At 42.0% G+C, this 23,652-nt stretch overlaps 1 protein-coding gene and 1 long non-coding RNA gene across 8 annotated transcripts in view; one reads left to right on the top strand and one right to left on the bottom strand.

Moving 5' to 3' along the window:
- Positions 1-23,652, bottom strand: part of LOC309640733 — a 242,823-nt gene that overhangs the window by 27,005 nt on the left and 192,166 nt on the right. The window lies entirely within an intron of this gene.
- Positions 429-23,652, top strand: part of DENND5B (DENN domain containing 5B) — a 228,545-nt gene continuing 205,321 nt past the window's right edge. For 3 of the 7 annotated variants that reach the window (XM_082419605.1, XM_082419606.1, XM_082419608.1), the window contains exon 1: positions 483-12,897. In XM_082419605.1, coding sequence (XP_082275731.1) covers positions 12,771-12,897 — 127 coding nt within the window. In that variant the 5' untranslated portion in view covers positions 483-12,770. Of the gene's footprint in view, positions 12,898-23,652 lie in introns of all 7 variants that reach the window. The other 4 variants (XM_082419609.1, XM_082419610.1, XM_082419604.1 and 1 more) reach the window with 3 other exon arrangements.

The following is a 23,652-nucleotide window of genomic DNA, read 5'->3' on the forward strand; positions in this document are numbered from 1 at the left end:
AGGGGCAATGGGTAAAGACTGCTAATGGAGTGATAATGATGTCTGGAATTAGATAATGGTGATTATTGCACAACTTTGTAAACATGCTGAAAACTATTGAACTGTCGATCTTTTCTTTTTTTCTTTTTGGCTGTGCCACACAGCTTATAAGATCTTAGCTCCCCGACTGGGGATCGAACCCAGGCTCCCAGCATTGGAAGCGAGATTCCCAACCACTGGACCACCAGGGAATCCCCTGTTGATCTTACAAAGTATGGTAAGTGAAGTTTATGGTAAGTATAGCTCCATATTTTTAAATGTTAAAAAGTGTTGTCTGGGGAGCCCTGGAGATCCCTCTGAGACATTCTAGCGGGTCTGCAGGGTCAAAAGTATTTTCATAATAACATTAAGACATTACTTGCCTTTCTTTTTTTTTTTTTACTTGCCTTTCTTATTCTCCTTCTTTCATGAGTATACAGTTGAATTTTCCAGACGATGGGCTTCCCTGGTGGCACAGTCCCCAATGAAGGGGACACGGGTTTGATCCCTGGTCCGGGAAGATCCCACATGCCACAGAGCAACTAAGCCCATGCGCCACACCTACTGAAGCTGTGTTCTACAGCCCTTGAGCCACAACTACTGAGCCCACATACCACAACTACTGAAGCCGGTGCACCTAGAGCCCGTGCTCCGCAACAAGAGAAGCCACCGCAATGAGAAGCCCGCGCACCGCAACCAGAGGAAGCCTGCATGCAGCAACGAAGACCCAATGCAGCCAAAAATAAATAAATAAATAAATAAAAGAATTTTCCAGAGGGTGCGTGACATGTGATATTGCAGCAGATTGAATGCAGAAGTAGATGTGAAAATGCAACCTTTTTTTTTAAGTCAGACATTAAAGCGATTGGCAAAAAAGTAAAGCAATGCCACTATTCTCTCTAAATTTTGTGGGGACATATGTCTACTTAGAAAAATATATTATTTATATTAACATGATATGGACTTATTTTTTAATGGGTAAATAAATATTTTAAATTGTTTCAGCTCAGATTTCTAGTACTAATGATAAGTATTAATATAACTCACATAAACAAAGGTCTTGGGAGTCCACAATACTAGTTTCCAAGAGTGTGAAGGGACCCTGAGACCAAAAAGGTTGAGGACTGCTGAACTAGAATAATAGCAATGGAGGTAGTACAAAGTGGTCTGAAGGTAGACTCCATTGCTGGGGGTTTAGATGTTGGTAGTAAGAGGAAGAAAAGAGTCAAGAATGGCTTCTGGTTTGGGGCCTAAGCAAATGTGGATGGTGATGCCATGAGCTGAAATGGGGAGAACTGTGTGAGGAGGAGGTTTGGTAGAGAAAATCAAGTTCTACGTCAGAAATTTAGACGTTTGGACATTGAAAGATGATCTCATTTAATACTCCCTCCAATCCAATGAGTTAGATATTATTGTCTCCATTTTACAGGTGAAGACATTATAACTCAGAGTTTGCCTAGAACGCAGGAGATAGATCCTGATCTGAACCAGGTCTGACTCTGAAATCCTGGCTTATCTCAGTCTCCCTAAACTAAATTCACCTGAACTCCCAAACAGGAGGAAATAATACAGGGGTTTAGGTAAAAAGTGACATTTAAAATACGTAACAACCAGCGTGGTACCCTGTGGAGGCTGCAGTTCCCAGGAGTAGCAACGGCAGGTTTTCTGTGGGATTGCACAGGGTGAGGGGGACCAGGTGGGCATCGAGCATGTCCACTAGGGTGCGGGCAGAGTTGCCAACCAGAGCCCAGGCCTGCTCCACTCAGGGCAGGAGAAACCAGGGGGTGGGTTGGGGGGAGGAGGAGGAGGAGGCGATAAGGTAAGTTCTCACCTTTTAAAAGGAATTGTAATATTTTAACAGAGTGCAACTATAGCAGTGTAAAGCCAGCTGAAAGTGAGCTGTGGTGTTGGCAAGGTGGATGTTAAAATATTTCTCCTCTCATTCTGGATTCAGAGAAATTGTTTTCAAAAGCAGAGACGTTGGGTTTCAGTTTTGTGCTGTTTCTTGTCCTGTAAATGATCAACTTGCTCCATTTCTAGTCCTCGGATAAAATCAACCACCCAAGCAACCAACCTATCAAATATGGGAATGTGACTTATAAGATATAGTCATTTTAACATAATTTCAACACAATAAATCAATACATGGAAATACTTAAACTCAAAATTCAAATTCCTGCAACTTCAGTCTGAAAAAAAATTTTGTATTACTACTATTATCTAAACTAGGTGACTATCAATGAGACTTTTAATATTACTTACTGTATATTATTTGGTATTAAGGTGTTCATTTTTTTACGTTTGAAAATGGCATTATGATTGTGCTTTTAAAAAAAGAGTCAATCTCTTAGATATACATACTACAGTATTTTCTGGTGAGATGATATTATATCTGACAGTTGATTTCCAATAATCTAGTGCAGTGGGGGTGAGGAGACAGTGGGGTTATAAATGAAACAAGATAGACCACATATCGATAAATGTTGAATCCAGGTAATCAATACATGGGGACTCATTATTCCATTCTTTCTTTCTACTTTGTGTATGTTTGGAAATTTCCAGAACAAAAGTTTAAGGAAAGAGTTCAATATTTATCCAATGTTTAGAGTGTGCTGCTGTTCAAAAACAGGACACAGGATACAAGACTGTAAATTGTTTTCTATATTTCACTTGCTTTAGGGTCTTTTTTCTTTTTTCTTGAAAGGATTCTGTAAAATTGTACATTTCAAGACGAATATAAAAAGTAGTGTGTATTTATCCATATCTCCTTTATCGTAGCTTCTGGGTGCCTCCTGTACACTTCCGATTATAGCAATGAGAGTAAATACTTCCCCCTAATTTGGTCTTAACGTTCAACTGTTGTCACATTAATTGCTACCTTTGTGTAGGTACTGCCTAGTAATACATCACTAGACAAGACAGACATTTTAGTGTCTAAATTCAGATGTTAACCTAGCAAGTTTTTCATTTTTCAGTAATTTACTTTTTTTAGGTGAAAATTTTTAAATTCTGTTTTAACTTAGTTCTTTATTGCAATCTGGGCATATTTTGCCTTAGAGGCATCTCCAGAACTCACTTTTTACCCAACGATGTTGAAAAGGTCGTTCCACAATATTTTAACATTTCTAACGATAAGTTATTTTTACACCCTAAATAAGATACTCCTGCCACCACCACCCCCTTGCCACATGTGAAGACGCAACTTGAAGATGGCCGTCTGCAAACCAGGAAGAGGGCTCTCCCCAGACACCCAATCTGCTGGCACTTTGATCTTGGATTTCTCAGCCTTCAGAACTGTGAAAAATAAATTTTTATTATTTAAACCTCCCAGTCTATGATAATTGCAGCCTGAACTAAGACAAGGAGTTTGGTGTTTTATAAGCCTAGATAGCCAATTTTGTAAAGTGATAAAAAGTTAAGCAAACTTAACTTTTAACTAAATTTAAGGACAGGACAGCTAAATACAGAAAGTTGAAGTTATGTTATCCATCTCAAACCTTGAAGAAATGGGAATATAAATTTAAAATGGTTGTTTCATGCTCTTGGTTCTTCACTACTAGATAATGCGCTTTCCTACTCTTAGTTAATAACATGCATATCTAAAATTAAGCCTCTTGTGTTGCCTTGGATTCTGTTACTTTAAATAGGCACCCACCAGATTATAATTTTTACTTGTTTGAAGGTTGTTGGAGTCTGATATTAATTTCTTTCCTGCCAAAAAAATCACAATGGGCAAGCTGGAAGTCAGAAACAATTATTCAGGATAGCACAATTAAATTGGCTTTTCTCCCGGCATCTTTCTTGTTACCTTTACTTATCGTTGGAGTCTGAAGTTCAAGGAAATAGTCATAGGAGAAGAATTCTTTTAAAAAAGAGAGAGAGAGAGAGAGTGAGAGAAAGAGTCTATAGTTTTCCTAAAACAGAATAGGTACTTTCCAGAATGTATTCCAAAAACTATTATGTAATCTAAAATTGCTCCCTAGAAATCATGGAGGGGGTTCTAAGCTTGGAGGATAACAGTTGCTTAGAAGCAACAAAGATGAATAAACATGCTGCAATTTCTTTCTAAGATTTCAAGCCTAATTCAATGATGGGATTATGTCTAAATTGCTAAGCTTAAAATAATTGCCTCACGAATAGTCATATTGATTATAACTGAAAAACACAGAGGATCTGTGTTCTATTTTTAGTTTAAATGTACACTCTTTGTTGAGGAAGCTGAGGGATGCATTACACAGTTTTCTGAAAGAATAAACTGTGATGTGTGCATGTAAGGAAAGAGAAAACAGTTCTTGACCTCCATAAGCTCTCAGCTGCACAAGTTGGAAAGAAAAGATTTATATATCTGAATTAATTAATATTGCAAGACTAAATTGTGTGGGACTAATTACAAGTGCCCCCGAATTCAGAGTGGGAGAGAATTGATGAGTGAGATTTCTGTGATTTAAAGTATTAGAAATTGTATATGAAGTCTGGGACTGAGAACTCAGGTTTAAATTCTGGCATGTGGTAAGGGTTGGATCCAAAACACACCCAAATCAAGATCGGTAATTTTATTTAGCTGGCTCTTCAATTCAGTGCTTTCAACCATGAGGTTTATAGTTGAAACTGAAGAAGATGACACATTTATAACACGAAATCGAGTTCATCATTGAATAGCCAAATTAAATGGTTTTGATGATTGAAAATTATACATACATAAACCTTATACTTTGCTACATTTCGACATTTATAGTTACTTATATTCTTGAGACTATTTTGGATCTCATTATGAGCAACACTATAAATCTATAGGACTCATTGACATATCACTAGAACACTGCCTGGCAAACAGTAGGCACTCAATAAGAATTGTTGAATAATGAATGAATTGTCAACATTCATACTCCTTTATGCATGCATGTGTATATATGCATATATGAATATATCTATAGTCATTCAAATTAATCTTAAGAATAAGTCAATAAAATAGTTACAAGTTTGAGTTATTTATGAGAATAATCATGATTCACAATGTTGACAATCTTTTCTCACAGAAAAATACACATACATACTTAAAAAGGAAAGGTTTTGAATTACAAAAATGCAACAGATGCCTGTTGTAAAATTTTTTAACAATTTATAAATTTCATATTTGAGATATGAAAAATAAAAAGTGGAAGCTTTTCATATTTTCTAAGCACAAACATATGTATTTTTTTTTAGAGTTTATTTTTAACACAGATAGGATCATACTATATATTTTTCTTTCTTGATTTTATGTATTTTATATATTCAACCATATAGTAGATAATTATTTTTCCATCTGTGCAACTTCTTTCTTAGCATTACACCACATAGATATACCATAATTTATATAACCATTTCCTCTTGGTAGAAATAAGATTGTCTCTGTTTTTTTAATACCATGAACAATGTTTCAGGTCATATCACTGCACACGTATCCTTTGCTTGTGTATTTTTGTAGGAGAGATTCTGAGAAGCAGAATTGATGAAACAAAATGTAGGAGTGTTCTAAATTTTGATGGAAAATTTGTATTTTAATTGCTACTTTTTTTTTTTTTTTTTTATGGCTGTGTTGGGTCTTCGTTTCTGTGCGAGGTCTTTCCCTAGTTGCGGCAAGTGGGGGCCACTCTTCATCGCGGTGCGCGGGCCTCTCACTATCGCGGCCTCTCTTGTTGGGAGCACAGGCTCCAGACGCGCAGGCTCAGTAATTGTGGCTCACGGGCCTAGTTGCTCCGCGTCATGTAGGATCTTCCCAGACCAGGGCTCGAACCCATGTCCCCTGCATTGGCAGGCAGATTCTCAACCACTGCGCCACCAGGGAAGCCCCTAATTGCTACTCTTATATTCTCAATCTTGGTTTAGTGAGAAGGAACCCATCCAACCAATGAAACTATCCTCTACAGAAGACTGTTAAGATTTCTTCCTCATCCTATGGTCCCTGATTCTCAGGGGGAGCCTGCCCTAGCTGCCTGAGATTCTAGTGGCATATCGTTGTTACCTCCTTGAGAAGAGATACCACTGGGGCTTTTTCCAGAATATGGAATTATATATTCTTTCCTTTTAGATTAAGAATATGTATAATTTTATTTTTAACTGGGAGGGAACTTACAGATCAACCCCCTTATTTGGGGGGCATACTTTTAGTTGCTAGTAAAAGAAAATAACTCAAACCGGCTGAAACAATAAAAGGAATGTATTGGCTCACATTAACTGACAAATTCCAGATATTGACCTGGCTTCTTGTGTGATTTGATCCGGAGTTCAAGATATAATCTGCTTTTCAGAGTTCCTCTAGTCTCTGCCCTGTTCCGTATGTTGGCTTCATCCTTGGCCTGGCTTTCCTTGTAGGGCTACCAGCAATTCTGTATACTTCCTCATTTACATCCAAGACGAGAAGAGGGTGTTCCTTCCTCCAGTTATCAAATGAAAGTTCTGAACCTCACACTAAGTAGACCAGCTTAGGACAATTGTCCATCTCCAAATCATTAACCCTTAAAGGGACATAGGTTCACAAAGCCTCACCCTACAGCTAGCAGTAAGGCCAATCCCACCCAAACAACATCAGGGCTAAACAATGAAGGGAGGGGAATGGATTCTGATTAAACAAACACTCCTTAGGGAGGAACTTCCTTTCCTCTTGCCTCTTTTCCATAAGGAGGGACTTCTACTACTGTAACACTCATGGCCCCTCCTTTGCCCCTTGCTTACTATTCTCTTGAATGATGGATAGCAAAGTCTGCCATTCATGGTCCTCATTTCTCTGCTGGATGGAGCTAATCTAATTAAAGGTTGTAAGCACTGAAGATTCAGCTATTTTCTTTCCACCTGGAGCTTATGTGGGGCAGCAATACTAGGGTAAATGTAGATGTTCTGCAGTCTCATATGTTCCCTTCTGTGTGCTGTGCCAGGGTCTGGCCTGGGGGAAGATTTCTGAACACAAAATGCAATCTATCAACAACTGAAAAAATAAGTTTATGATATTTTAAATATAGTCTGCTATTGTTTCAAGAAGTAGACAGATAAGGTACAATTAGTTTTTATAGGTTTATGTTATAGTTATATAGAGATCTTGAAAACATATACAGAGTTACAGCTTCTCTTCATGTCTTTTGAATTGGGGTTGGGTGGATGCATAGAGAGGTTTTTATACCTTTTAGCCTGGGGTAGCCTGAAGGTTTTGCCTAATTCTTCCTATCAATATTCTCCAGGCCAAATCACACTTACATATATGCTCTTTTGGCTGCAAGGGGCAGAATCCCAATTTAAATTACCTGAGGCAAAAAAAAGTCAAATTCATGATAACAGTAGAGGATGCTTGCTCCATTTGTTTCCTCTGTCCTGAGTGTCAGCCTCATTCTTCTCTCTCACTGCAGATTATCTTTCTTCACATAACAGAAGCATGACCACTGGTATCTCCTGAGTTTTTCAGCTTACAACGCTGGCCACCTGCAGAGAGACCACCTCAACTCTCTGGGTCCCAAGTCCAAGACCAATGAGAAATTGCTTATTGGCCCAGCTTGGGCCACAAGCCTTCTTCTAGACCAATCAATTGTTTTGAGAGGAGGGAGAGATGTGTGTGTGTATGTGTGTGTCTGTGAGTTGTTGTATCATATCATTGTATCAATAGCTCCTGAGAGAGCAATTTGGTTGGAATGAAAGGAACAGGGTTCTCAGGAGAAGGAGGCGGTCCTGAGAAAATAATTACACATAAATCTACTATAGTATTATTGGAAAAAAGAGAAAGAATAGGACTAGATGATGAATAGGAACTAATGTTTGGTATTTTACATGAGGTAAAGGGAGAAAAGAAGGTCTAGAGATTTCATTGAGAAAGTAAGGAAACATTCATATGAAATTTTTTTTTAACATTTTTATTGGAGTATAATTGCTTTACAATGGTGTGTTCATTTGTTCTTTATAGCAAAGTGAATCAGCTATACATATACATATATCCCCATATCTCCTCCCTCTTGCATCTCCCTATTTTTTTTTAACTAGGATTTTTTAAAAAAATTTTTATTTTTTTTGGCTGCGTTGGTCTTCATTGCTGTGCGTGGGTTTTCTCTAGTGATGGCGAGCGGGGTCTAGTCTTTGTTGTGGTGCATGGGCTTCTCATTGTGGTGGCTTCTCTTGTTGCAGAGCACGGGCCCTAGACGTGTGGTCTTCAGTAGTTGTGGCTCGTGGGCTCTAGAGCGCAGGCTCAGGAGTTGTGGTGCTCCGGTTTAATTGCTCCGTGGCATGTGGGGTCTTCCTGGACCAGGGATCGAACCCATGTTCCCTGCATTGGCAGGCAGATTCTCAACCACTGCGCCACCAGGGAAGTCCCCAAGTGAAACTTTAGATAGTACAGACATACTCAAAATGTTGACAAATGTTATGCCTTATTACTTTCAAATACTTCAGTAAAAAAAAGATGAAACAAAATGGCAAAATGTTAATACTAGGTGATGGGTATATATGTGCTCATTATCCTAGTCTTTCTGTATGTTTGAAAAATGTTCATTTCAAAAGAAAAAAATAATCAAATTCCAAAGTGGATCTCTGAAAAGAAGTCATAAGCAGCATAGAGGGGAAAGATTAGTCAACTCAAGTAAAGAGATTTCATAGACTTATAAACATCGGCGCTGAAAGGGCCTTAAGATATCCTACAATCCAGTCTTTTAGGCTTTGTTCCTGTCCTGTCACTAACAATGTGTGTTTGGGTAAGTCACGAAAATTCTGTGGAACTTAGACATTTTTATTTGTAAAGTGAGGGGGCTGGCTTAGCTGATTTCAAATATTCTGTGTTAAACTCACTCAAAACTAGCTAAGACTAGGGACTTCCCAGGTGGCACAGTGGTTAAAAATCCACCTGCCAATGCAGGGGACACAGCTTCGAGCCCTGGTCCAGGAAGATCCCACATGTGGCGGAGCAACTAAGCCCGAGAGCCACAACTACTGAGCCTGTGCTCTAGAGCCCGTGAGCCACAACTACTGAGCCCGTGTGCCACAACTACTGAAGCCCCTAGAGCCTGATTTCCGCTACAAGAGAAGCCTGCGCACCGCAATGAAGAGTAGGCCCTGTTCACTGCAACTAGAGAGAAAGCCCACGCACAGCAACGAAGACCCAACACAGCCAAAAATAAATAAATAAATAAATTTATTAAAAGAAATAATTAGCTAAGACTAGCTCTCAGGTATCAGCAAGACTTTAAGAAAGTGAGTCATCCCCACTTGCCTGGCATTGAAGGCTCTTCATACTCTGGCTCCAACTGAACTATTGTCCTCTATGCACTTTTATACCCCAGTCATTTCTTCTGTGCCTGGAACGTCTTCCTTCCCATCTCTACCTGATGAACTCCTATTCCTCTTATAAGGCCATCTCAAATATTACCACTTTCTTGATGTCCTAGTGGATTCTTTAATAAGATTTGACCTCTGCTCACTAAATCCTACATCACTTTTTGAACTTGTCCTGTGGAATATACGACATTTTACTTTTTATTATCTCTTTTTTATATTTTAATTATTTTTGAAAAATATTTTCCTTCCTGCTAGACTCTAGACTCCTGAAGAAGAGGGATTGTGTCTTATTTAGTTTCATATTCTCAAAGCATTAGCATAATGACTTACATAAAAGAGATTTTTTATAAACTTGGACCCATTGTATACGGTAGGAACAGATTTATGCAAAATCGTGAGTTGGCTGTTTTGCTACCAAACTCTTATTGGCATAAACTAACACTTTTTCTGAAACTAATGATGAGGGAATATGGTTATTGATTTTCCAAATAACTTTTCATTGTGATAAGATTTTCCCAGAAAGTTAAAACCCTGGCAGAAGAAAATGTCACTCAAGAAAACGTCACTCACAAAAGAAAATCTTTTGTTGGAATTGTGATTATTTGGCATGTTTTGTGCTATGTAGAGGTTAAAGTTGGGATTGTTTTCTCCATTGCAGGTTCCCAGTCAGGCAGCATATGTACAAGCAGAATGGAAGGCCATGCTCTAAGTATTTGATCAATGATCTGCTGCCTCTGAAGGACTCTCTGGTAAAAACTCCAATGGAGGGCATCACTTATGCTTGGAGAGGCTCAGCCATGCCAGGGTCTGCTGCCTGCAGGAAGCACAGGAATGAGGAATTGACTGAGCATGGCTAACCTGGTGGCATATCATGTGGTGACTCTGACTACTAGTAAAATGTGGTCCAATGAACATCTGGGACTCTGAATAGTTACTTTAGCACTCCCATCTCTCTTGGTTGTGAGTATGTGTGGATGACATGGTGGAAATGAAGGATGGTACCGACAGAGGTTGTCTTGGCATGGGAATAGGGATATGATCTCTCCCCTCTTCAACACAATTTAAACATTTTGTAAGATTTAAGTCATTTTTGTTCACTTAGCTTATTTCTATGCCATCATTTCGGAGGAAAACATGTATGCAATGATATATAGTTAATTCTTGGTTATCCTTTCAGCTTTGTTTTGTTGCAGCTTAATGCAGAATATACCTACACACTGTCATTCTGAAGTGATAATTAGAACATACCCAGGTATCTTCAAATTAGAGTTTAATCTTGTAATGTGTGACAATTCTCTTGAAAGCTTTAGGGGCGATTTTAGAGATTTTATCTATTTTGATGAAATTTATATATCATAATTGAATGCATTCTGTTTGAGCTTCTTTCTATTTTTTCATCTTGAAAACATTAATGCAGGGCTTACAAACTCATAAGTCAGTTACTTTTCAAATGAACAAAACGTGACATATCCCTTGGCTAGTTCAAACAGTAAATTAGCTTTCTATTGTGCTTTGTTTTATTAGTCTAGAATCTAACAAACAATCTGTAAGGATCTACCAGCAAAGATAGAAGAAACACATACACAACCTGTCATTCCCTCCCCCCACCATTAGTGAAATTGTTTTACATATTTCAGTACTCTGTATATGAGAAACAGCAATCATTGTACAATAGCAAATTAGCATATGTTCATAAATATGTCACAGATATTACAGTTTCTGTATTTTCCTAGTAGCATCGACAACTTGTTACTACCTAGATAACCACCCTTCTTTCATTCATTCAATAAACATAAATTGAAGGACTAGGTGGACCAGGGTTCTGCTAGATACTAGAAATAGGAATAGCAGGATGGTGATTCCTGCTCTGTGGAGCTTACAATCCAGCTGAGCAGACACAGAAAAAGTCATTATAAGCGTTTTGAAGGAAAAGTGCAGGGTGCAACAGGAGCTAATGGTGCATTTCCCAGGCTGTGGCTCATTCTGATTTTTGGATTTTTCTTACCCTTCAAACTTGGAGAGAAAGTGAGGGTACAAGCTAGAGTAATTGATGGTATGCATGCATACATATCTTCCAGGAAGAACATTATTCAGTCAAATAATTGAGGTTCGTTCTCTCAGTCCACCTCCCTGGAAGGTTTGCTTGTGTGTCTAGCAGCGGTGTTCACGATGCACACCCACACGCCCCCCCCGCCCCGCCCCCTTATACCCAAATCCCGAAGGAAGAGAGTACGGAGTGGTGTGGAAGGGATGACAATGTGGAGTGGGATGGATTCAGTTTTTCACCTTTCAAGAGAGTAAGAACTGATTGGTGAGCTCGTTCTGAATAATGTAAAGTCAGAGGAAAGGGCAGGGTAAGAGAGCCATAGTCTTGTGAAGAGCAGAGTTCAGGGTCTAATTCCTGTTGCTTTATCAGCCGCCGATTGTACCTGCTGGGAGAGCTGATAATATCAAATGAGTACAGAGCTGGGGAACTGGAGCGCCTTGGCTACTTTACACTGACCTGGAAAATGTCAGGATATATTACGGAATGGGTCGAGGAGGGGAAGTTGGTAACTTAAGTCCTTTTAGAAGTCTCAAAGCTTTGTGGATATTGAGTATTGTTCCCCCCACCCCCGGCCCCCTTCACCATTGAGCTGGCACCAATTCAGTGAGGAAGGATAGCTTGTGAATGGGGCTGAGGGCTGGGGGAAGGATTCAAAGACTAGGATCTTAAAATGAGATTGGCATCTGCACTTGTCACAGTTTAAAACATGTTGATGGTCCAGATCGTTGTGGGAAATGGTTTCAGAGCGCCGTTAACCTTTCCCAAAGCTGCATTTCTTTTTTTAAAAAATCAGGATAGGTAGCATCCCATTTAAAAGGCATAATCTTGCTCTGCGGCTTTGCCTCTTGCGGGCAGGAGGAGGCCAGGAGCCGCGTGTGTGGGGTCGCCCACGCGCCGCAGCCCCGGCCGGCGGGCGGGCACGAATCCCTCCAGCCCTGGGCTCTCCCTCCGAGCCCGCTGGACGCGCGCGCACACACACGGCCGAAACGCGCGCTCCCGCCCCTCGCGAGCGCGCCCTCCCCTCCAAGCCCCCGCCCCACGCGCCGGTCCTCCGCGCCCCCGCGCTCCCACAGCCCGAGCGCCGGCTCAGCTGACCGGCGGGCGCCAGACGCCGTGGCTCCCAGTTCGCGAGTGCAGCTGCGGCGGCGCGGGCCTCTCACGGCGACACTCCCCCCCCGCCCCGCGCGCCCCTCCCCCACCCCGCACCGGGATCCGGACCGACTGCGCGCGAGCTCGCGGCCCTTTCCCTGGCGCTGAGCGAGGAGCGAAGCTGCGGTGACGAGCGGCGGCTGCGCGGCCATGGGCGCGCCCGGGTCGCCCTAGGGCGGGCGCGCGGAGACCGAAGCCCGAGCGGCAGTCTCGGCAGCGAGCCCTCTCGGGCGGCGGCGGCGGCGGCGGCAGGAGCAGCGCAGCCGGGATGAGCGGGAGCGGCGCGGCGCCCGGCCCGGGCTCGGGCTCCTCCCCGGCAGCCTGCCGTTTCGCGCACTACTTCGTGCTGTGCGGGATCGACGCGGACAGCGGCCTGGAGCCCGACGAGCTGGCGGGTAAGGCCGGGCTGCGGCGGCGCGGGGGGTCCCCTCAGGGACGCGGGGGGCGCTGCGGGGACGCTCGGGAGGCGGCGTGCGGGCTCCAGACAAAGTCAGCTCCCGGCGGCGCCCGCTCTCTGGCCGGCCGGGCTCTCGGGCGGCGATTAATGACATTGTTATTTATTCCGCGTGCAGGGTGCGCTGCTGAGCCCGCGGGCGCCCGCCGGGGGCTTTTGCCTGGCGGGCGCGGGGTTATGAATAACGGGCGCGGGGGCAGGGTCGAGGACGGCCCCAAGGGCACGGCCCCAGCCCGGCGCGCCGGCCCCCTCGCCCGCAGCTGCCCACGGAGGCGGCCGGTGAGTCACCGGGAGCATTAACTCCAGGCCTCGCTGTGCTCCTGCGGCTCCCGCCCCCTACCCTCCACCCTCCGCCCCGGCTGCGAAGTTTCAGCCTCGGCACGTGACGCGGCGCCCCGGCCCCCTCGGGGAGGGGAGTTGGAGGCCGCGGGGTTCGCGCCCACCCAGGCGGCGGTGGCCCGTGGGGCGAGCACCGGGCGGGAGGCTGGTTGTATTTCATCCCTGACTGTTCCCGGTCTGCGCCGCCTCACGCCTTGGGTTCTGCGATGACCGTCGAGTCACCTTTTGGAATCCTGTCGGTTTGGCAGTGTCACCGGAGCTGGCGACGATCTTTGAACGCTCGGATCCCGGCACGACGCTTTGTTGACACCGCTTATACTGTTCCGAGTTTAAGTAGTTGGATATTTCCCCTCAGTTGGGTGCACCGAGTGTTGCTGCCTGGGTTTTCCTGGAGGGGCATTGGCCCGTCCTCTTGACTCATTTGGTGGCGCAGTGCAGGGCTGAGCTGGGGAACCGACGCTGGGAAAGGGGGCTGTTAAAAGATGGTGGTGGAGGGGCGGGGGGTGAGTGCACAGTGTCGGGAGGAGGCCGGCGAGAAAAGGCTGATTTCATTTTTCACGCGTTTCTTTCTGCTTGCCTTCTTGGGATCTGAATCTGGATTTTTTTTTTTTTTTAAATGGGTGAGATAAGTGACATCTAACGCTTGAACTTTATCTGTGTCAGTGTTAAACACTTAGGTCATAGCCTTTCAGAACAGCTTCTTTTGGACATAGCATTCTTGATTGCACCAGTGTGTATTTTTCTTTTCTTTTCCTTTTTGGAGGGGCGGACTGGGAAGAATGTATTAAATAATAAACAATAGTAAACAAAACTGTTTAGCCTTAAGATACAATACCCAAGTGACCTCTTACCCAAGTGAATATCTTGTCAGTTTCACAGCAAAACATTTTCAACAAAAGCTAAACTATGTCTAGTTTTACTTAATTTTATTTTTTGAAAAGAGAGAGGAGTACCAGGTTTTCTCTATGTGTAATTATATATTCATGTTGTTTCTTCAATTAAGATTTCATGTACATATTAAGAATGGCTTTGTTAAGGGTTATGGAGTTAGAAAAAAATGTTTGCAGAGGGATTTGGAGAGATTCCTCTTTTGGGATTGGTGAAGGTATTACTTTATGTTTCTAGAATCCCTTTTCCCCTAAACATCTCCCTAAGCATTTGTGGCACTGAGGCACTTGGAGACCTTCTGTCAGTGGCGACTGATGACTGGAAAAAGCCTGTATTTTTTTCGTCATCAAGTCTGTATGCCTAGTAAAGCTAAAACAACACCCATAAGTGTGGCCTGGGACTCTTTAGGCATAGTGCAAATGGCTTTAACAAAATTGAACAGTAAAAAAACTTTCAATGCATTTTTTTTAAGGCACAAACTGGCTTCTTTTGCAATACTATGGGTGAGTGTGGGTGTTGTTTGGGATTTCTGCCCCTCATAATACTTCGTGTTTTGAGGTAACAATTTTGTCTGATAATATTTTCATTTGATCATTCAGCAAATAGTTTTTTTAAAATTTATTTATTTATTTATTTATGGCTGTGTTGGGTCTTCGTTTCTGTGCGAGGGCTTTCTCTAGTTGCGGCAAGCGGGGGCCACTCTTCATCGCGGTGCGCGGGCCTCTCACCGTCGCAGCCTCTCTTATTGTGGAGCACAGGCTCCAGACGCACAGGCTCAGCAGTTGTGGCTCACGGGCCTAGCCGCTCCGCGGCATGTGGGATCCTCCCAGACCAGGGCTCGAACCCGTGTCCCCTGCATTGGCAGGCAGACTCTCAACCACTGCGCCACCAGGGAAGCCCCAGCAAATATTTTTGAAAGCCTTCAGGTGTAGATTGTGTTCTAGGCCCTGGGCTCAGCAGTAATCAAAGCAGTCAAAAAATTCCTGCCATCATAGAGCTTACATTCTAGCATGACGAAATAATAAAAATATATAGTTTGTCAGAGGTTAGTTAATAAGTGCTATGAGGAAAAATAAAGCAGGGAAATGATGGTAGGGCAGTGCCAGCAGAATGGTGAGACTTGTGGGGTCGTAATGATTTTAAATAAGATGGTTAGGGAAGGCCTCACTGATAAGGTGATATTTGAACAGAACCCTAAAGGAGGTGAGGAAGCAAGCTATGTGGATTGTCTCAGGGAGCAGCATTGTAGGCAGAGGAAACAGCACGTGCAAAGACCTGAGGTGGAAGAGTGCCTAGTTTTGCAGGTAACAGCAAGGAGGCCAATGTGGTTGATACTGAGTGAGAGGAAGAATAGTAGATATGATCATTGAGAAGGGGTAGGGGAGATTCTGTAGGGCCTCATAGACAGACTTTTACTCTGAGATGGGAAACCATCTCACTAGGTTTTGAGCAGTGTAATGAGATCTAATGTACCTTCTGAAAAGATGGCTGTGGCTGCCATGTTGACTAGAGTGTATCAGGGGCAAGGATAGAGACAGACCGGTTAGGAGGCTCTTTTTCACTGTTTGAGGTGAGAGTAGTTGGTGGCTTGGACCAGGGCAGTAGCCATGAAGTGGTTAGAAGCTGGATATATTTTGAAGGGAGAGTCAGCAGGACTTGCTGATGAATTGAGTATGGTATTCATATTCAAAGAAAGTGATCAGAGATGACTCCAGGATTTTCTGCCTAAGCAATTATAAGCACCTTTATTTACTAAAATTGGAAGACTGATGGAGAAGCTGGCTGGAGAAGATTAGTTTAGCTTTGGACATGTTAAGTTTGAGGTGCCCATTAGACATTCAGATGGAGATACCAAGTAGGCAAGACATCTTTCAGGGGTCTGAATTTATTTTTAGATATGATTCGAAAGCCATGAAATTGGGTGACATCACCCAGGGAGTGGGTGTAGATAGAAAAGAGGCTCGAGGATTGAGTCCTGGAGACATTCCAACATTCAGAGGTGAGAAGGATGAGGGGGAAACAACCAAGGAGGTTAAGAAATGTGACCAGTGAGAGGAGAGGAAACAAGAGAATGTAGTATCATGTTCCAGCTAACAGTCTTCTTAACTGTTTCCAGAGTTACATTTAAGGATCAGGAAACAAGGCCAGTGAGTTAGGCAAATTAGTCAGAAGGTTGTTTCTGTTTTGCTGCATTAATTTCAAAGTTAATGATAGTTAAGTTTCTATTTTACTTTTCTGGAACTGATCCATTTTTATCACACTGTTTCTTAGCAAGTTGTCACCCTGCCTGTAGAAGATCTTAATTGACTTCTATTAAACGTAAATTCTACCAGTTGCTTTATAGACTTTTTCTTAACATGTGTATATTCCTAGAACTCACACTGTGCAGGTGGTGGGACATTGTTATCAAATGAAGGACACAAACCATATGATGAAGTAACAATTAAATAGACTGAGACTTTATGAGAAATGAGACCTTGTAATAAAGTTATCAGGACTTTAGATTGTTTTTTAGACACTCCTCCAGTAAGGCGCTGCTTTACCAACAATGGAAAAGACTTCTTTCATTTCAAGTAGGTCTTTTAATAGCAGAAGATAATTTAAATATATATAAATTTAAAATATTTTAAAATGGAAGACCTAGAAATTTTACGGAGATGTCTCTCTCTATATGTATACTGATACAGCAGTATTGCCTATTGTCCTTTCTCTACCATGTCTTAGCTGTTGTGCTTCTCCTACTCAATGTATATTTTCAAGATGTACTTTATCCACAAACAAAATTGTCCCTTAAATGTTAAAGAAAAGAAAAAGTTCCAAACTGATTCTTTATTGCATAAAGAAGAAAGGGGCTGTAAATAGAAGTCACTGGAATTAGTTGATGTGAAGGGAAGCAGGTGTCATTTTGAAATTTTCTTGTATGTCTCTCATTTCCTCTAAGACCTAGCTGTAGGAATTTATGTGGCTTGATTTACAGCACAGATCTTTCAGGCAATGGAAAAATGAAGGATGTGGGGCTTCCCTGGTGGTGCAGTGGTTAAGGATCCGCCTGCCAGTGCAGGGGACACGGGTTTGAGCCCTGGTCCGGGAAGATCCCATATGCCGTGGAGCAACTAAGCCCGTGAGCCACAACTACTGAGCCTGTGCTCTAGAGCCCACGAGCCACAACTACTGAAGCCTGTGTGCTTAGAGCCCATGCTCGGCAAAAAGAGAAGCCACCGTAATGAGAAGCCTGCGCACTGCAACGAAGAGTAGCCCCTACTCGCCACAACTAGCCATGCATAGCAACGAAGACCCAACGCAGCCAAAAATAAACAAATAAATAAATAAATTTAAAAACAAAAAACAAAAAAAAGAAAAATGAAGGATGTAATTAGACCTTTATTTAAGTAACATAAATATGCGAACCCCCAAGAAGGAAAGGCCTTTGCCTCTCTCTTTCATAGTACCTTAGTGTTTAATAAAACTTACACATGAGTCTACAAATTGTGTGGTGACCAGAATATTCTTAAAGCTTTCCCATGGTAGCTTAGATTCAGTACTGCTGATAGATATGGAAGTCTGATGGGTGAGCACTGCCACAGACCTTTGTTTAGAGATCTTCCTTGGTGCCTCCAGCTGTTTCTTTTTAGCCTTGGTGTCTTGGCTCTGGTTTCCAGAAGAGCTTAGAGGCAGTGGAGACCATGGTCTAAATTCAAATATAAAATTTAGTTGAGACTGACAGTATCATGCCACAGTAGTGCTGGAAAGGACCTTAGACATCATTTAGAGTGAAGAAACCAAGACTGAGAGTTTAAGGTCTTAGAGATCACATTTGACCAGCGCAGGCACCAGACTAAAGCCTGTTTTTTTTTGGGTTTTTTTGGCCTTGTCTCGTGGCTTGTGAGATCTTAGTTCCCTGACCAGGGATGGAATCTGGGGTCTCGGCAGTGAGAGCGCTGAATGAGTCCTAACCACTGGACTGCCACGGAATTCCCAAGCCTGTTTGTTCTAATACACAAAGCTCCATAGTTATTTAAGCTCAGAAAAAAGATGAGGTTGACTCAAGTTCAGCAAGCATTTCAGGATTGCCCTTAATCCAGACTGAATGTCAATAGTCAAGACTGTGCTAAAGTCTTTTAAAAACTGCCGCCAGGTGTACGGGCGTGGGTGGGGTAGGAGCTTCCTTCATCTGACTACATTGGTGGTGCCTCAATTGTTAGCCTTGTTGACATCCCTGGCCCACAATAGATTATGTTTGGGAGTTTGGAAGGTCTGACCTGGTAACTGGGAGGCTGGGGAAGGAATAATACAAGGATCAAGTTCCATTCTAATGGGGCCAAAGAAGATTCAAGGCCTGGTTGCTGTGGTATAGTGATAACGTGATTTTAAAAATCCACTGGGAGGGACTTCCCTGGTTGTCCAGTGGTTAAGACTACGCACTCCCAATGCAGGGGGCCCGGGTTCTATCCCTAGTCAGGGAACTAGATCCCACATGCCACAACTAAGAGCCCACATGCTGCAACTAAAAGGTCTTGCGTGCTGCAACTAAGACCCGGCGCAGCCAAATAAATAAATAAATAAATATTTTTAAAAAATCCGCTGGAAATAAAACTCTTCATGGTGAAATTGGCCCAACAGTGAGAGCAGCTAAGTCCCTGTGGTAACCCTAGGGCTCAGGCACCTGCTGCATTGGTTAATGCAGGACCTTCCAGCATAGGGAGCTCAGAAGACCAGAGAAGATGAGATGGATAGGGAGAAGGGAGGAGGGAGGAGCATAAGTGTCTTTGGAGGAGGAGAAAATAGTAAGAGAAAGGGAAAGAAAGGGAACGGGAAGAGAAAAAGAAGGCTGGAGGAGAGCAAGTACATAATATACACTGCTAAGGAGTTGAGACAGACTGTTCTGAAATTCCTGAGTATATCCTTTTGTTTGCATTTCCACTTCTGGTCACAGACACTCTTGGAGTAATAGAAGTTAGTCATAATTTCCATGGAACTCCATATGGAAGAAAACATTTTCTTCTTCTATAATTTGTTAGAGGGTAGAGGTAGTTCCTACATAAGGTACTTTAGTCAACTATACTTCAATTAAAAAAAAAGTACTTTAGGAAACAAGTATCATATGTCCAGATCCTTAACAGTTTTGATTAATAATGACCTAAATTTTGTTTTTGGTAAAGCCATAACTAGCTATTATGGATTAATTATTCAATTTTTTAAAAATAAATTTATTTATTTTATTTATTTATTTTTGGCTGCGTTGGGCCTTCGTTGCTGTGCGTGGGCTTTCTCTAGTTGCGGCGAGCGGGGGCTACTCTTCGTTGTGGTGCAGTGGTTTCTCTCTTTGTGGAGCATGGGCTCTAGGCGCGCGAGCTTCAGTAGTTGCGGAGCACAGGCTCAGTAGTTGTGTCGCACGGGCTTAGTTGCTCCGCGGCATGTGGGATCTTCCCGGACCAGGGATTGAACCTGTGTCCCCTGCATTGGCAGGCAGATGGTCAACCACTGCGCCACCTGGGAAGCCCCTAATTATTCAATGTTAAATGCTTACAGTGTGCCAAGTTGAGGAGTATATAGGTGACAGTCACTGTTTTGAAAGAATCTACAATGAAATAGCAATAATAAAATAACATTTATTTAGTACTTTCCACATGCCAAGCACTGGCCTAATCAATACTTCATGATTATTACTTCATTTAATCCTGACAACAACCTTAGGAGGTGGCACTATTTTCTCTATTTTCCAGATGAGGAAACTGAGGCTAGAGAATTTAAGTACTTTACCTAAGTTCATATAAGAAGTGAGAAACCTGGATTAAAAGTCTGACATGATCCATCCATGCTCATAACCACTACATTTGCTGCCTCCTTAGTAACATATACTGTATCACACAGATTATAAAATCTACCAGTACTCTTCATGGATAACCTTATAATCAAATGAGATTATCTTTTAACTCCTCTGTAGAGGAAAGATATTAAGAGGGAGAAGACTGGTCTTTATGACCTTTAAGACCTGACTTGGCTTGTCTCTTCTTAAAGGTGGCACTGTATGCATTCTATCATTCATTTATTTAAAAAAAAAAAAGAATATATATTTGATTTACTTTTGTTCTTTTTTTGTGGTATTAAATTTTTTAAATATCTTTATTGGAGTATAATTGCTTTACAATGTTATGTTAGTTTCTGCTGTACAAAAATATGGAATGCTTCACGACTTTGCATGTCCTCCTTGCGCAGGGGCCATGCTAATCTTCTCTGTATTGTTCCAGTTTTAATATATGTGCTGCCTAAGTGAGCACTACTTTTGTTTTTATTAATGAATATTTATAAAGATAAGATATTATATAGGTATAAGGCATTTACTGCATAAATAAAAATACCACTTTCAAAAAAATTTTAAACCTTTTCATTCTTCTTACTGGGTTTTATACCTATCTTTTCTTAGCACAAATTACTTGTTCTTAGGTAAGTTTATAGTTTTGAAGAGGAATGTTGGTTGCTTGTGAAACCATGGCTTGCGTGGCTGTCAGTACAGTTGTTAAAGCTGGATGCACAGTCAGAAGCTGAGAGTGCCATCCTGGGCCTGTTACATAGGACAGCTGTGGGCCTCAAGTGTTTTTTTGTTTTTTGTTTTTTTTGAATTTTATTTTACTTATTTTTTATACAGCAGGTTCTTATTAGTCATCCATTTTATATACATCAGTGTATACATGTCCATCCCAGTCTTTAATTTTTGCCAGTTTGATTACTATGTGTCTTGGCGTGTTTCTCCTTGGGTTTATCCTGTATGGGACTTGCTGTGCTTCGTGGACTTGGGTGGCTTTTTCCTTTCCCATGTTAGGGAAGTTTTCGGCTATAATCTCTTCAAATATTTTCTTGGGTCCTTTCTCTTTCTCTTCTCCTTCTGGGACCCCTATAATGCGAATGTTGTTGCGTTTAATGTTGTCCCAGAGGTCTCTTAGGCTGTCTTCATTTCTTTTCATTCTTTTTTCTTTATTCTGTTCTGCAGCAGTGAATTCCACCATTCTGTCTTCCAGGTCACTTATCCGTTCTTCTGCCTCAGTTATTCTGCTATTGATTCCTTCTAGTGTAGTTTTCATTTCAGTTATTGTGTTGTTCATCTCTGTTTGTTTGTTCTTTAATTCTTCTAGATCTTTGTTAAACATTTCTTGTATCTTCTCGATCTTTGCCTCCATTCTTTTTCCGAGGTCCTGGATCATCTTCATTATCATTATTCTGAATTCTTTTTCTGGAAGGTTGCATATCTCCGCTTCATTTAGTTGTTTTTCTGGGGTTTTATCTTGTTCCTTCATCTGGTACATAGCCCTCTGCCTTTTCATCTTGTCTTTCTGTGAATGTCTTTTTTGTTCCACAGGCTGTGGGGTTGTAGTTCTTGCTTCTGCTGTCTGCCCTCTGGTGGATGAGGCTATCTAAGAGGCTTGTGCAAGTTTCCTGATGGGCGGGACTGGTCTCAAGTGTTTTTATCTGTCTCGAAGGGGTTAAGTGAGATGATTGATTTCTGAACTTACCACTCTTGTCTTCTATGGGCCTGAAATTATTTTTGAATGAAAAACTAAGTATATCGGTTTTTTAAAAGATTAATCCTAGATGACATAGAACATGAAGACTGAATATACCCCATATTTCACATGAGGACTGATGGAGTAATTATAATTTCATTCACAGGGAATGGAAGAAAATAAGTTAGTCTATGCAGTGCCCTTTACAGGAAAGGTGCAATTTTTAATAAGCTTTTTGAAATATTAGTATCAGTTTATGGGCTCTCAGTTGTTATCTGCATGGACTCTTAGAAACCCAGAGACCCCTGTTTGAAGTGACCATACTATATAATCTCTAGACGTCTGTATTCTAGCATTATGGATGATACTGCCAGTGTTCCACACAGTAGCCAGTGGGATCTTAGAATAATTTTTGCCACTTAAAATTCTTCAGTAGATTCCTTTGTATTCAAATTCTTTAATGGTATCTTAGTTTGTTCAGGCTGCTATAACAGAATACCATATACTGGGTGGCTTATAAACAACAGGAATTTATTTCTCACAGTTCTGGAGGTTGGGAAGTCTGAGATGAAGGTGCCGGCAGATCGGGTGTCTAGTGAGGGCCCACTTCCTGGTTCATAGATGGCTGTCTTACATATGAAAGGGGTGAGGTTGCTGTCCGAGATATCGCTTATAAGAATATGTATGAATCCCATTCATGAAGGTTCCACCCTTATGACGTAAGCACATCCCAAAGGCCCTACCTCCAAATACCATCACGTTGGGGGTTAAATTTCAACATAGGAATTTTGCGGGGGGACACAAATATTTAGTCTGTTCACCCTGGTTGGCAAAGCTGTTCGTGATCTGCTTTCTACCTGCCTTTCCAACCTTCTCAGATTGGATCACTCTTTCCTGCTACATTGGTTTTCTTGCAGGTTCTTAAACACAGCAAGCTGCTTCTTTTTTTAATTTTAATTTATGTATTTTATTTATTTATTTTTGGATTTGTTGGGTGTTGGTTGCTGCATGCGGGCTTTCTCTAGTTGAGGCAAGTGGGGGCTACTTTTGGTTGTGGTGCGCGGGCTTCTCACTGCGGTGGCTTCTCTTGTTGCGGAGCACGGGCTCTAGAGCGCAGGCTCAGTAGTTGTGGCTCGTGGGCTCTAGAGCACAGGCTCAGTAGTTGGGGCACACGGGCTTAGTTGCTGCACGGCATGTGGGATCTTTGCGGACCAGGGCTTGAACCCGGGTCGCCTGCATTGACAGGCAGATTCTTAACCACTGCGCCACCAGGAAAGCCCCAGCAAGCTTCTTATCTCATGGCCTGTTCATCTTCTGTTCTTTCACTAGACCCTCTTCCCCTAGACCAGCATCGTCCATTGTAAATATAACGTGAGACACGTTTGTAGTTTTAAATTTTCTAGTAGCCACATTTAGAAGGGTAAAAAGAGACAGGTGATATTAATTTTATTTATATGTCTAGGAGATTATTTCAACATATAATCAATATAAAAATTATTCATGAGATATTTCACATTCTTTTTTTCTTACTAAATCTTCAAAATGCAGTGTGTATTTTACGCTTACAGCACATCTCAATTTGGACTAGCCACATTTCAAGTGTTTAGTAGCCACATATGGCCGGTGGCCACCCTTTGGGCAGTGCAGCCCTACATCTTTGTGGGAGTGGCTTCTTCTCCTCGTTCAGGTCTTTGCACAAGTGTTACCTCCTCAGAGCGGCCTTCCCAGACCATCCTGTATAAAATAGTGTCCTTCCTCTCCCTGCCTGCCCCACCCTGCAGTTGCCTTGCTGTATTTCCCTCACAGTTATTACCACAGCACTTATTAGTACCCGACAATATATTGTGAATGCATTTGCTTGCTTTTACTTTTTATTTATTTATTTATTTGTTTGTTTGTTTGTTTATTTTTGGCTGTGTTGGGTCTTTGTTGCTGCATGCGGGCTTTCTCTAGTTGTGGCAAGCGGGGGT

The sequence above is a fragment of the Balaenoptera physalus genome (genome assembly GCF_965194825.1).
Source record: "Balaenoptera physalus genome assembly, chromosome: 13".
NCBI classification, from domain to species: Eukaryota; Metazoa; Chordata; class Mammalia; order Artiodactyla; family Balaenopteridae; genus Balaenoptera; species Balaenoptera physalus.